The sequence below is a fragment of the Pangasianodon hypophthalmus genome, chromosome 9, assembly GCF_027358585.1.
Source record: "Pangasianodon hypophthalmus isolate fPanHyp1 chromosome 9, fPanHyp1.pri, whole genome shotgun sequence".
Classification (NCBI taxonomy): domain Eukaryota; kingdom Metazoa; phylum Chordata; class Actinopteri; order Siluriformes; family Pangasiidae; genus Pangasianodon; species Pangasianodon hypophthalmus.
The window spans coordinates 11,941,528-11,955,912 of NC_069718.1; the positions used below are offsets into that span (position 1 = coordinate 11,941,528).

The 14,385-nt window shown below is 38.0% G+C and overlaps 1 protein-coding gene across 1 annotated transcript in view; it reads right to left on the minus strand.

Annotated features, from left to right (window-relative positions):
- Positions 1–14,385, minus strand: part of trpc7b (transient receptor potential cation channel, subfamily C, member 7b) — an 80,221-nt gene that overhangs the window by 37,885 nt on the left and 27,951 nt on the right. Inside the window, exons 3-6 of the mRNA XM_026919526.3 lie at positions 11,897–12,079; positions 6,348–6,512; positions 3,908–4,124; positions 438–671 (exon numbers count right to left, since the gene is read on the minus strand). Of these exons, the coding sequence (XP_026775327.1) occupies positions 438–671; positions 3,908–4,124; positions 6,348–6,512; positions 11,897–12,079 (799 nt within the window). The remainder of the gene's footprint in view (positions 1–437; positions 672–3,907; positions 4,125–6,347; positions 6,513–11,896; positions 12,080–14,385) is intronic.

The following is a 14,385-nucleotide window of genomic DNA, read 5'->3' on the forward strand; positions in this document are numbered from 1 at the left end:
TGTGGAATAATTGAAATTTGCCGGGAATTAGACCAATGAGATTACTGACCCCACAAACAGTGAGAAGAATGGTGAGAGAGAGGCTTTTTTATCTTTTTTATTTTTTCTGAAAACTGTCAATAATTCTAGAATTGCATGCCATCTTGTATATTATATTTATTACGCATTATAATACGTTAATATTACATATTATAAGCAGCATTATACATGGGAATAACATTTCCATGTACGTGGTGACCTGGTGAAACAGTAACTCACTGTTTACAATACAATATTTGAACAGCTGCTGTCAGGAAATTAGTGTAACTCTCATTATGCTTCAAGACTTCAAGAGCTTGTAACTGCACCATAAAATCCACTTTCATAAATGACAGCAATTTTACACATATTTTTCCCCACAGTTAATTTGAATCTCTTATGTAGAGTGGTACCCTCACCATATGTGAAGTAGGCGATGTCGGCAGGCAGTGAGGCGTTGCTGATGTCATGATTGGGCACATGGAGATCTATGTAAAGTTGTGCTTTAGATGCCTTCAGGAAAGCCATGAAGCGAGCTGTGAAGGACGCGACAAAGATGGACAACATGCCGAAGTCCAGAACATTCCACAGGTGCATGACGTATTCGCGTGGACCATCAGACCAAATTTCTTTACACTCTGACCAAATCATACCTGAAAGTGAGAGAGAGAGAGAGAGAGAATGAGAGAGAGAGAAAAGACATTGTACAGATAGATTTAGGTTCCCCAAAGCACACACAATGTAAATGTATCCTCACAGTTATAACGCTGGTCTATAAGTCCACAAGTTCCAGTTATGTACCGTAATAAAAGGCATAGTATTGATCAAAGCAGTTAGCTAATTAGACATGCACTACGATCCCTCTCCACGTTGCACAACACTGCCACCTGTATACAGGCAACGCCCCCCCACACACACACATGCACACACACAGGGGGCTGAAAATGGATTATTGAAATGTATCTCTAATCAGACTCATCTCTCCTACAATTACTGCTGCAGACAGATAATGTGCCGGAATGAGAATCAAACACACACACATAGAGATACACACTGAGCATGCACACAGCTCATATTTTCCGAGAGATTGCCTTAGTAAGAATGAAATGGGTTATTACTGACAAACACACGCACATAATAGCAGGGCAAAATTCGGATGGAAGAAGGAGGCAGAAGGAATGTGAAGACTAGATGAGCTGCAGAGTAACTAATAGGGAAAATACCTGTACGGTTAAAATAACCCTTCTGCCATTCTCAAGATCTTTTTTTTCCTTTCGTTTAATCTAGTTTGTACATTCTACTACAAAATAGTATCCACTGACTGAAATTCTATTCCTAATTGATAACAGAGTAGTGTTTTCAGCACTACTGTACCTCGATCAGTTCCCCAACTGACGTGCATCCTGTGCTCCACTTATACACTTACATACTCTTCACACATGATTTACAGACATGTCATTGTAACACAGGAGATTGCTTTAAGACTATATGAGAAGCACAGCATCCCCTAAAATTTCATTAAAATGCAACATTGTCACTCATGGTGAAATTCAATATTCTGCGAATCAGAATATTGCAATATCATGCTGTTTATTTGTTTATCACAAACTGTTTTCGGTGGACTGCACAGCTCGCATGAAAATCACGTTTGAAGCCCATAGACGCATCTCTGATTGAACATCAATGATGCACGGCTTCAGTGGGATCCTATGGCAGATTCAGTTACACATGTTTTAATGGGAGCAAATCTGGTCCAAATACGGCTGGATAAATGCAGTATCTAGTTCCTCCTCAGAAAAAAATGATTTGCTAGCTTTGCAGTACAGTAAGGCCACAATGAATATGTGATTGACCTTCATTAGATTAGAGATTTGGAAAGTTCCTGTCTGCTGTGTTATCAGCACACACTGTGTTATAGGCACAAGACAGATGTTCTTGGGTGGATGAGGTATATGTTGATTGTGGATTCGATTAAGACACTAGATAATATCTTTTCTCCACATTCTTCACTTTACTGAAGGAGCACAAACAACTTATTTCAAAGAACGACTGCTGTAGCTCCTTAAACTAGATGATTTGTGTCTATTTCTTTATCTGTGAATAAATGTCTTGGGTTCAGCGGCACTGTTCAGTCTGCGAAAAAAAATACTGGCCAATTTCAGTTCAATGTATCTAGTTTTTTTCTTTTTTAATTACAGGAACTATCACGGCTTCTGCAGCAAATCCTCTGTTGCAGCCAATCACATGCATTTATATCAGTGATTTAGCTCAGGGTTTCCCAAACTTTTTAATTAAACTAACATTAAGGGAAACTTTTGTAATAAATTTGCAAAACTTGTTACTTCTAGCATGCCATTTTTCAGTTTGCGAAATACAAACATCTTTACTATTTTTTGTTATTAAAAATGTAACATTTTTAACTTTTTAAGTAAATTAACATGACATTTCTATTACTATCAGTATTATGAACCCCTGCAATGCCACCATGATCCCCTAGGGGCTCATGGCAACTTTAATTTAGCTGATTAAAGCAGTTCATCAAGAAAAGGAAGAGTTTTCACAGCTTTGATTTCATTTACCATCTCTGGTCTGATTTGTGAAGTGAGAGGGAAAAAAAGGTGATGATGAAAACAGAATGTTTTAGAATGATTGGACAGAGAAGTATGCATTTATTCTCTGCTTCATATTCAAAACTGATGTCTCTTAGTCCATGGTACGATTCTATTCAATAAAGATAACAATAAAGCAGCAGTGCAAAACAAAACATCACTTCAATTGTGTCTGATGTATCCCCGTAAACTAATCATTGATGATTAAGCATTAAAACTGTAAGCGCTGTTTAGTGATATCAGTTGCTAATCTGGAACTTTGTAGGCAAGAAATTGTATGTAGCTGGAACCTCACAAATTTAGTTACATTTGCCTGACTCAGAACATTACAGCTATAACAAAAATGCAAACAAAGACCTACCTTCACTAAAGCTAGAGGCATTGATTGTGCATTGTCCACAAAAACTCTGTCTACTCATTTATAACAATAATCCTACTTCTTGTAAAACACATAAGTTTCATCCCTCTATCTTGTCAGGGAATCAGTGACATCACTAAACAATGTAGCACAATATTTCTGAGATTAGACATACACAGATTTTGGTCACACAAAATTTGTACAACTCCTGATGTGTGTATTAGAACAGTACACATTAATTTCTACATACAGCAATACATAAGAGCTGTCCATGTGTGTCTAGCTTCCCCCGGCCGCCCTCTGACTCCATTAGCAAGAGGTAAGCATTTGCTGTCTGATGGGATGCAAACATAGAACCCAGCAACATGCTGACTAGCTATTACTGGCTACTTTCTGTCAACAAATACTTTATGATAATTTGCAAGTTCATTGCAAGTATGTTCATATTTAAAATATTTTAATATTTCCTAGTTCATTGCCAGCCCTAATAGAAGTCTAATGGGAACTCAAGAGACAGAACCAGTGGTCCAGTGGAGTCTGTGTAATGGAAGCTATAACAAACAGCAATTACTATCCGGCAACCAATAAATGGTGTTGCAAATATTACCTAATAAAAACCATTATAGGTCAGTGAAAGTAGGATCAATTAAATCCTGATGGAAACTTTCAAATATCTGATAAAATGTACTACTGCAGACCATTCACAAGGAGTCCACTGGACACTTGAGGGATATTGAAGTCTTGTTCAAGGGCCCAACAGCAGCTCTCTGGCAGGGTACAAATTCCAGGGTTCAATCTTCCAGTCATTAGGACTGAACCTTAACCTCACCCCGTCCACTCTTCCACAGTGGATAAGAATGACCATCTCTGCGCCCCATACAGCTCACATCCCCACATTCTCCCAGCATGCATTAGTGCTTACCCAGCACCCATTTCATGATGAGGAGTTCTGTCCAGGAGAACTGAGTGGTTTTGACCCTGAACACCTGGCGTGGGTGATCTGTGATGGTCTCATTGGGGAGATTCTTCACTCCCTCAAAACGGTCTGAAGCGTTCAGCACCAGCAGGCCCAAGAAGATGGTGAAGGAGACAGCATGAGCCACAAACTTCATAAAGGGACTGCGAAGAATCTGACCCAGCTGGAAGAAAGGGAATAAATAAAAAGAGTTAAACAGAAGAAGAGACAGAAAAGAAAAGAATAGAAAGAAAAGAAAAGAGAGGGAGGAGGGGCATGGGTGGATTGATGAACAAATGAAAATGGATGGATGGATGGATGGATGGATGGTTTTGAAGAATGGCTGGATAGATGGATGAATGGATGGATGGATAGATGAATTGATGGTTTGGGTGGATGGATGAGAGAGAGAGAGAGGAGATAAAGAAATAATCTGGGAAAATAATAATAGCATGAGTGTGTGTGTGTGTGTGTGTGTAATAAATTGACACTGCTTTTTTGATTTCCAATTAAACATGAAACACATTGTAATAATGTGAGAAACAATATTGTAAGTGAAAAAAGAAAACGCTGTTCTAACACACAAGTAGACACACACATACACACACACACACACACACACACACACACACAATAATAACACATACAGTACACTCCTTTTGGGCAATGAAAATAATACCTCAGGATCAGAAGATGTTTACGGTGAAACAAGAATTATTGAATTGAATCCCTACACCTTACACTTCTCCAAAACTCCCAAAACACACACACACACACACACACACACACAGACACACACACACAGGGACACACAACATATAATTGGTCAGCCAATCCATATACAGGGTAATGATGGCTTTCTCAACCTGTCCCCTGATCTATACAGGAGTCAGAAGTGTTCTGGGTCACTGCAGGTCCTGGATATGTGTGTGCATGGGTGTGTGTATGTGTGTGTGTGTGTGTCCCTGTGTGATTAGCTGGCTTTGTTGTATCTCACCTTATTCACCAGAGACAGCAGAGCAGCAACAAAACTGAATCACTTGCTGCTGTTTCTCTCACCAGGTTCACCACAGAAAATGATTCATGGGTGTGTACAGTATGCTGGGTTAATTTCACTAAGATCCTGATTATCATCACTATTATTATTAACATTATCATCATAATCTGCATGATCCATGATGAATCCCACTTAATTTGATTCCTTTCTTTTCTTTTTTCCTTTGTGATCTGTCTGCTCTTTGTTTTTGAGTGTTTCCTTCTCCTTGTACATCTTTTTTTCTCTAACTTTGCTGTCTTTCCCTCCCTTTCCTCTACCTCTTTTTAATAGTCTGTCAGACAGAGACAAAGGAGATGCGTTAATGAGATGTAATTATAGACAATCACACTCGGAGCACACATAAATCTCACAATATCTCAGTTGATATCTGTTGTTCCTTCGTGTCTATCTTCACCATGTAGAGCACTAGGCTATATGTATGTGTGTGTAAATGACTATGGCTGGAATGTATGCTGACAACTTCAATTTGAATTTCTGGGTAGCCTATAAAATAACCTGTCTACAGGTTATATCATGTCTCTAAAATTGCCAGCTTTTTCCTGAGAAGAGCTCCTGGAGAGTTTTTCAACTGTGTCTAGACCACTTTCTTTAAAACAAGGCCTTGCCTTTAGGCCCAAAGAAAAGCATGTAATAAAAATGTGATAACTCGGGTCACAATTTATGAGTGAAACATGCTGTAAATTGTAACATGATTAACAAAAGCTATTAAGATAATTCCAGTAATGGAACTTGTTTATAGCTGCTATAACATAAGTCATAACAGGAGGTTGCTCTGTGAACATTGAACATAGATAAATATACAAGAACACAGATATATACAAGAAAAATTATACTGCATCATTCTTTAACTAATGCAAAATTGTTGTGCAACTGGCAAACTGTTGTGGTATAAGAGGAATAAAACACTTCATGACATGCTTCATCAGCATCACACCACAACACTGTTTGTTTGTTTTCCTATAACAGCATGCCCAGTCACGTTTCATCCTTCCATATCTAATATTGCTCTCAAATAGTGTAGTTTTTCATGAATGTTTACATTGCCCAAAACATGCATTTCAGGATGAAATATTGTTGTTACAACAAAAAATAGACAGTAGCACTGCACAGCCCTACACCAAAGTGGATACCGTGTACGCTCAGGTTCAAAGACTCTATAGTGAATAAATGAGACGTGCATATGTATTGGGCATAACTGAGCAGTGCTTAAGTCCAGAGATAAATATTGAGTTCTGAATAACCATGTGCAGTTTGGAGTGTACCTGCTCACTACATGTGTTGAACTTAACTCTGAATATGGCCCACAGAGGGTGTGTGAGTGTGTGTACATGATGAAGTATTGTTTTTAACCTTGCTGCAGGGCATGATCCAGTATGCGATGGCGAGGAAAGGAAGTCCTATTGTTACTCCTAGCACAGTGAGACACTTCACTCCTATAGACTGCTGCCTCAGGTCAGCCAGATTCTCATACCAGATAGTTAACAGCTGCTGCTGGCAGTTAGGATGGGCAACAAACTACAGAGATAGATAGATAGATAGATAGATAGATAGATAGATGGGGGGAGCATTGAAAAAATAGTATTCCATAGATTCAATAAATTATTTAATAATTACCAAAGGTACTTCATATTGATTATAATGATGAATTTGCATTACATTTACAGTTACAGCATTAGCTACATATAGAAATGTTTTTCAGTCTCCATCAAAAACACATCCTCATGACAGCACAAATAGGTCTGGTTATACTAACAAGCTCAAATCATATTAGAGAAGAGTTAGTACAAAATCACTATGAGTATTTATACTAGGATCTATGAGCATTCATTAATCCATCCATCCATCCATCCATCCATTCATTCATTCATTCATCCCAAATCTATCCTTGTCAGGAGAATTCAGCCCAGATGGGACTCCATGCATGCACAATACACAAAGACAAATAACAAGAGGAAATCCACATAGACATGGGCAGAACATGGCAAATCAACACACAAACTGTTCAAATAGCATAAAATCATTAATATTATCCAGCTTAGCTAGCCAACTAGTGAACTGCTACAAAACAAGCTCTTACGTTAATATCAAGTAGGATTTTAATATCTGAATCTTGATTTGCTTTGTTATACAGTATTCTTAGCATTTTATGTATCAGTAATCACAACTGTCAGAATGTATCAGAACAATCATGATTTATATAACACAAATATTAACCAATTAGCTACCTAGCTGGCTTTTTGCACCCAGGTTCTGTGGCTAAAAATGTACAAGTACCACATCATCCTCTAAATAATTATATCAGACACGAGAGGTTATGCTGTTGCAAAGTGAGCCCAAAGAGGAAATGCAGCAGACATAATCTTTATTTCAATGAAAAGTTTATATAGTTTTATATTGTTTATAAAAAAAACTAGCCTCACCTTTTGAGTTAATGTTTAAATAATCATTATTTTTTTGTACTTTTGTAATATTTATGGCTTATGTTCATATGGTGTAATGATCGAGGCCCTGCCATCCTGCTCAAAATGATCTAGCACTGCTACTGCTCGCCAGACTCTTCATTAGTCTACAAACTGCTTTATTTCCTGCACACCAACAGATTGAAACTTCTCTCAAAGTAAGAAATAAGACAGTGCATCTGGGCAGTGCTAGAGCAGTTTATTGTGTGCTGAAGGGAACTGAATTGTGAAGCTGCATGCAACCTCCTGCCATCCCTCTTTCTCTCTGGACATTAACTGAGTCAATAGGCAGTACATTTTAACAGAAACAAGCTCTGAAAAAACAGACACTTATAAAACACTATTATGCTTTGGAATACTTGTGCTAATTATTATATATACAGTGCTTTGGAAACATATCAACCCCCTTAAAAGTCATCAAATTCGTGTGGATTATAAATGACACTTATACAGATTGTTCCGGAGTATTTTTATTGCAAGCCAATATGCAAAAAGTAAAATTTCAAAGTCAAAATTCATTATTTGTCAGCAGATCTTTAAAAAAAAATTAAAAACCTGAAAAATGCTGCTTGCATAAATATTCAACCCTTTCTGAGCAGTTTGAGCAGTACTTGGTAGAGCCACATTTTGCTGCAATAATAGCTGGGATAAGTTCCTACCAGCTTTGTAAAGAGTTTGGGATTTTCACCCATTCTTTCTGGCAGATTTGCTGCAAGTTCTTCAGGTTGCTTGGATGTTGTTTGTTGACTGCAATTTCCAAACAGTGCCACAGATTCTCAGTGGGATTCAGATCTGGACTTTGACTTGGCCACTGTTAGCCACATTCACCCTTTTTGTTTTTAAGCACTTCTACATTGCTTTGGCCTTGTGTTTGGAATCATTGTTCTACTGAAAGGTGAAGGTTTTTTTTTAGCAGACTGAAGTAGGTTCTCTTGTAATATCTCCTGTATTTTGGTCCATCCATTCTCCCTTCTCCCTTTTTAGACAAAAAGTCCAGGTGCAGAGGATGAAAAGCATCACCAGAACATGATGCTACCACCACCATATTTCACAGTAGTGATGGTGTTAATTAAAGTATGGCCTGCATTAGGTTTGTGCCACACATACCACTTTGAAACTTGTCCAAATACTTTATCTTGATTTTAACCTCATCACACCCAAAAAAAAAAAACAAACAAACAAAAAACCACATCTTCAGTGTGTCACTCTCATGCTTTCATATGGCTCTTCTTGAGCAATGGTTTCTTTCTAGACACCCTCCCATACAGTCCTCAATTATGCAGAGCTCTTGAAATGGTTGTCTGGTGCCACCTTCACTCCACTCAGCCACTGTACTCTGTAACTCCCCTCAGTGTGACTTCCCTTACCAGTCTCTGTCTTGTTTTTGTGCTGAGCTTTGAGGGATTGTCTTGTCTAGATAGTGCTTAGATGGTGTGGTGCAGCTTCCACTTCCTCACTACTGATCCAACAGTGCTTCCTTAATATAATTTTACACCCTGTTCCTAAGTTACGCAATTCTATTACCTTATCTTTATCTCATTCTTCTCTTCCTTAGAATGCTCCTTAGTCTTCACTTTCACTCCTTTCCAGACTGACAATCAATGACAGGTGGGCTTTATTCAAGAAATGGGAGCTGTTGTTATATTGCACAGGTGAAGGCAAATTATAAGTCAAATGTGTCGTTGTTAAGACATTAGCTTTCATCTGAAGCTACCGGAACCTGGGGGTTGAATACTTATGCAAGCAGCATTTTTCAGTTTTTGATTTTCTTTGAAATAATTGCTGACCAATAATTGGGTCACTGGAGGACTAGTGGTGAGGCTGCTGCAGCCCAGGGTTTGATTCCTGGCTAGGGAACCAACCCCAGTGCCGGTCCCAAGCCTGATCCGCTGTGGCGACTCCTAACGGGAGCAGCCGAAAGAGGAACAACAACAACAACAACAACTTGATGACCAATAATTAATTTTGACTTTGAAAAATCAGTGTAAGAAAATGTATATATTACGTTCTATAAATTCCAGGTGGGTTGAATACTTTTGTAAGCCAATGTATGCATTATTTATGAACCATGTGATGTGCAATATTTAAACTTCACAGCTGCACAGCACGTGAAGAACATTTGCTGTCTTGTTTCTCTGGACCACATGTTGCTAACTGGTGGACTGCAGTCTCGATACAGACCAAGGAAAATATTTCAGTGGACCAAACCTACTATAAAAATACTGTGGCAGATCTGATAAACATATGAAAAAAAACTGCCCATAGTTCAGCAACTCCAGTTTTCTAAGCATGAACCATCACAGCTTCTGTAGCAGATCCTCTGTTGTGGCTTATCAAAACATATACATTTATGTAATTTATTTAAGTCATCATTGTTATTATTCTCAAGTAATAATTCAGGCTAATACATTGACTCAATTTTAAAATATTAAACATTTTGCATGACCCTGAGGTGGACATAACCCTGTACCTGTCTGCCTCAGTAACAGTGAGCTTGGATTGGGGATAACACTGAGAGTTTTGATGAACATCTTCCCTTTCTCTTTTAGATGAGTATTAGCATTCACATCACACACACACACACTCCTAGCATTAATAATTGACAGTAGGCTACTGGCTTTTTCTTTGTGTACAGAGCGTATGTGTGTGTGTCTGTGTGTTTGACATTTAACCTAGGTCAAATAAAGGACAGATGAAAATAAAACCATTAGTATTTGCAAACTCTAAAATAAAACCTGATATTTACAATACCTCATGTGTTCATAGAAAGAAAGAATTTACTGTCATGCATTGGCATCTGATTCTCATACACTCAGCCTCATACACAGCATACATAATGAAATCAAGCTCTCAATAAGCATCAGGGTCTAAAACACCAGGTTTTCCATGCAGCTACCAGCCATAGTTTACTGTCTCTTTAATAATGTATTAGTCAAATTATAACATTTGTACATGTTTAATTATAATACTCTAAATATTTAAAGTCTAATACTAATTTTTATTCTAATAAGAACTCATACATTACATACACACATACAGATACATACATTAGTTGTGCTACATTTTTTTTCTAATTACAATAATTGTAATACTAATTCTAAGATTAAAAATTCTAATTTTAAATGTAATAATAATTTTAATTCTAATATAAACACTTGTCCTACATTCATTCTGTTTAATAATATGGACTCTTGCTCTACATTCAATGTGCGTGGGTCAATGATATGCAAATATCTACTCTTTTCTGTCAGCACCAAGCAAATGAGTTGCTATGTGTAACGTGTTAGGTGTGTTAGCCAACGTTATGTGTAATTACACTGTAACTTAAATTTTTTCTTAATAATTTACCAAAGAGAAATATTGATATTACACTGTGTTTTCCATTGCTTCCTGTATTTTCATATTCATAAGGTCAATTTAAAATGCATCATAACTCTGATACTAAGGAAGTACCCCTACAGACCACACCAGTGTTACATCATAACACTGGTACAGTATTATCCAAGTTATTTTACCAAATATATTATATTCAAATTACGAGAAATGTTCAAAATTTGAGAAAAAAAAGATGATGTCATTGTTGCTGATATTAGTAAACTTGTATTCTACTAAAGCTGTTATGATTAAGTTAGCTGCTGAAGTCTATATTAATACAGTACATTTTCCCCACATCGATCACTACACAATTAACAGGACAGGATGTGTTTAGTGTTGGCTTTACTACTTACTTCACTATGTTCTTTGGATACTTACTTCTTTAGTGTCATAAAAGGGTTCTACCTGAAGGCCTTTTTGATAGGAAAATACTGTTGTACAGTTATACATAAAACCCTTCCAGGTCCCCCACGAGGTACAACCAAAGAACTCTTACATATTTGAAGGTGCGTACATCAGCTGGCTATTAATAAAACACTAGATATTGCTGAACTTCCTAAGGTGAGCTCACTATTCGTACTAAAACTAGACAAAGCACATAATTTTAGTCAGGTTTTGAATGAATTTATTAGTTCTCTAGCTATTTTCTTAGTAAGTTCTTTGACATGTTATAGGGCATCCTATTCAGTGTGTGTCCCAGCCTTGTGCAATGTTTAAAAATTAATAAGCTCAAGATCCACCACAACCCTGTCCAGGGTAATAATTACTAAAGATGAATGAACAAACAAATGAATGAATGAATATTTTTTCTTTTGACTTTGATTTTGTATGTGGTTATTTTTGTTAATGCTGCTCTGATTATGATTTTGAAATATTGTTTTTTTTACTGTCTTGTATTTTGTCTTCATTTCTTTCATACTCATCTGTACTGTTGATAAATCTCTGCATATGGATCCACATATCCCTATCTGTATGTTACACTGGCCCAAGGAAAGAGCACATTTTTATTATCTATACACCCACACAAACACTGCTTTTCTGGCCATGTTGACGTGTGAGGCTGACCTTCTTAACTTCATATTTGATGGCGAGTTTGACGCGGCTGAGGCAGGGCCGCTGGTGCTCTGAGGGTGGCTTCTGGTCAACATCACCATTCAGAATGGCCTCCACCTCCTCCGTATCCCGGCACAGGTCCAGCACCCCCACCACAAAGTCCTTACACTGCATGGATAGCTTACGGTAATCATTCTGCAGAGGAGTGGAGAGACAGGGTAGAAGACAATTACTGTAGATGTTAGAACTGACTGACTGACATGAGAAAGTTGGAAGTGATTTAGTTTTACACAGACACCAGCAGAGTGCAAGCAGGTTCATCTATTATAAAACCCCACAGGTATTATTTATAAATGCATAGTTCCAAGGTATCTTGTTTCATCTGATTCCATCATGACCTTGTTCTTGCTACTTGAATTCAGGCACATTTATGACATATAAAAATAATTTCCAGTACACATTGTTTAATATTCATCTGCCCAACAGAAAAAGAAACTGTACATGTCTGATACAATCCACCGCTTTCGTAGTGTGCAGAGAATAACCAAGCTGTGCCATGCTTATCTATAATATACTGCTACATTCCGTCGTAGCAGTGAGTTGAACAAAAGGTGAAAAAGTTTCCTGAGTGCCTCGTTACACAAGCTCACCCATCTCATTACAGTTCCCTGCACATTCTTTTTCATAAAGTATCCCATAATGAGCTTCTAGAGTCATTACAGTTCTCTTGCTTGTATATACCAAAGATACAGAGAAATGTCACCATCCTGACTGATGACCAGCACCGAAAACAAATTCATATAGTCAGAGACAGAGAGAGAGAAAGAGAGAAAGAGAGAGAGAGAGAAAGAGAAAGAGAAAGAGAAAGCATGTATCTGTCTGACTGCTGACACTTTATCCTTGCCTTGGAATGGACTTCTCTACAGAAACCAAATCCTAGGAGTCTAGGAGAAGTATTATGAACTCTGTCTGTATGAATTAAACAGATATAATAGGTTGAAACAATACTCTTTACTGCAACAGAAGTAACTGAATCAGAGATAAATGCATGTATAATGATGGAGATATGCATAATGTTTTGCATGTGCTGGTGATATTTGAATAATTAAAGACTTCAGTTTTATTCTCTAGTAACTGTGAGCTGAATGTACTGTATATCATTTAAACACACACTTCACACACCAGAAAAAAATACAGTATATGCAATATACTAAAAGAAACTGTGACGAGTCATGGTTAAAGGTCTCTGAAACCATATCCTACTGTCAACAGTGATTAGTGAAAGACACTGTTCTCATATTTTAGCACAACTGCATTTCATTAAGACATCTGGGATTTTCACTGTGGTTAGTTTTTATCAGCGCCGTAGTATAGTAATGCATTACAATTCACTTTACAGTCACCCCACACAATTCATTTAACCATTCATCTTCAGTAACCGGCAGTGTGGCAGGAATACACCCTGGATGGGCCGTCACACACCTAGGGGCAATTTGTAGCATAGCCAGTCCACCTACACATGTTATCTGGACAGTGGGAGGTAATCAGAATACATGGAGGAAACCCACATAAACATACAGAGAACATGCAAACCTCCACACGGGCAATAACCCAAGCTCAGGATTAAACCAGTCACCCAGGAACTGTTAGATGGAAATGCTAACCGCTGCACCAAATTGCCATCTCTCAGTTAACTGCTGAAGTATGCAAAACAACAGCGGGAGAAGAGGCATTTTGAAAACAAGTGCTGATGAGTGATGAAGTAACAATGGAACTGTTTGACCACAATCACCAAATGTATGATTAGAGACAAAAGGAGCACCATTTGATGAAAAGAACACCAACTATTAAACATGGGGTTGTGTGGCAACTATTATGCTTTGGGGTTGTGTGGCAGTCAGTGGCACAGGGAACACTGCACAGCTAGATGGAAGAATGGATTCCAGTAAATATCAGCTTTGAATATCATTACTGAAGCTGAAAAGAGACTGACCTCTTTAACAGGACAATAATCCAAATCATACACTATATTGCCAAAAGTTTTGGGACACTCCTCCAAATCATTGAATTTATGTGTTCCAATAACTTTCATGGCCACAGGTGTATAAAATCACGCACCCTGGCATGCAGACTGCTTCTACAAACATTTGTGAAAGAATGGGTCGCTCTTAGAAGCTCAGTGAATTCAAGTGTGGTACCGTGATAGGTTGCCACCTGTGAAACAAGTCCATTCGTGAAATTTCTTCACTACTAAATATTCCACAGTCAACTGTTAGTGGAATTATAACAAAGTGGAAGCAATTGGGAACGACAGCAACTCGGCCCCGTAAAATCACAGAGTGGGGTCAGCGCATGGTGAGGCGCACACTGAGCAGAAGTCGCCATGACTTTCTGCAGAGTCAATAGCTACACACCTCCAAACTTCGTGTGGCCTTCAGATTAGCTCAAGTACAGTACGCAGAGAGCTTCATGGAATGGGTTTCCATGGCCGAGCAGCCGCA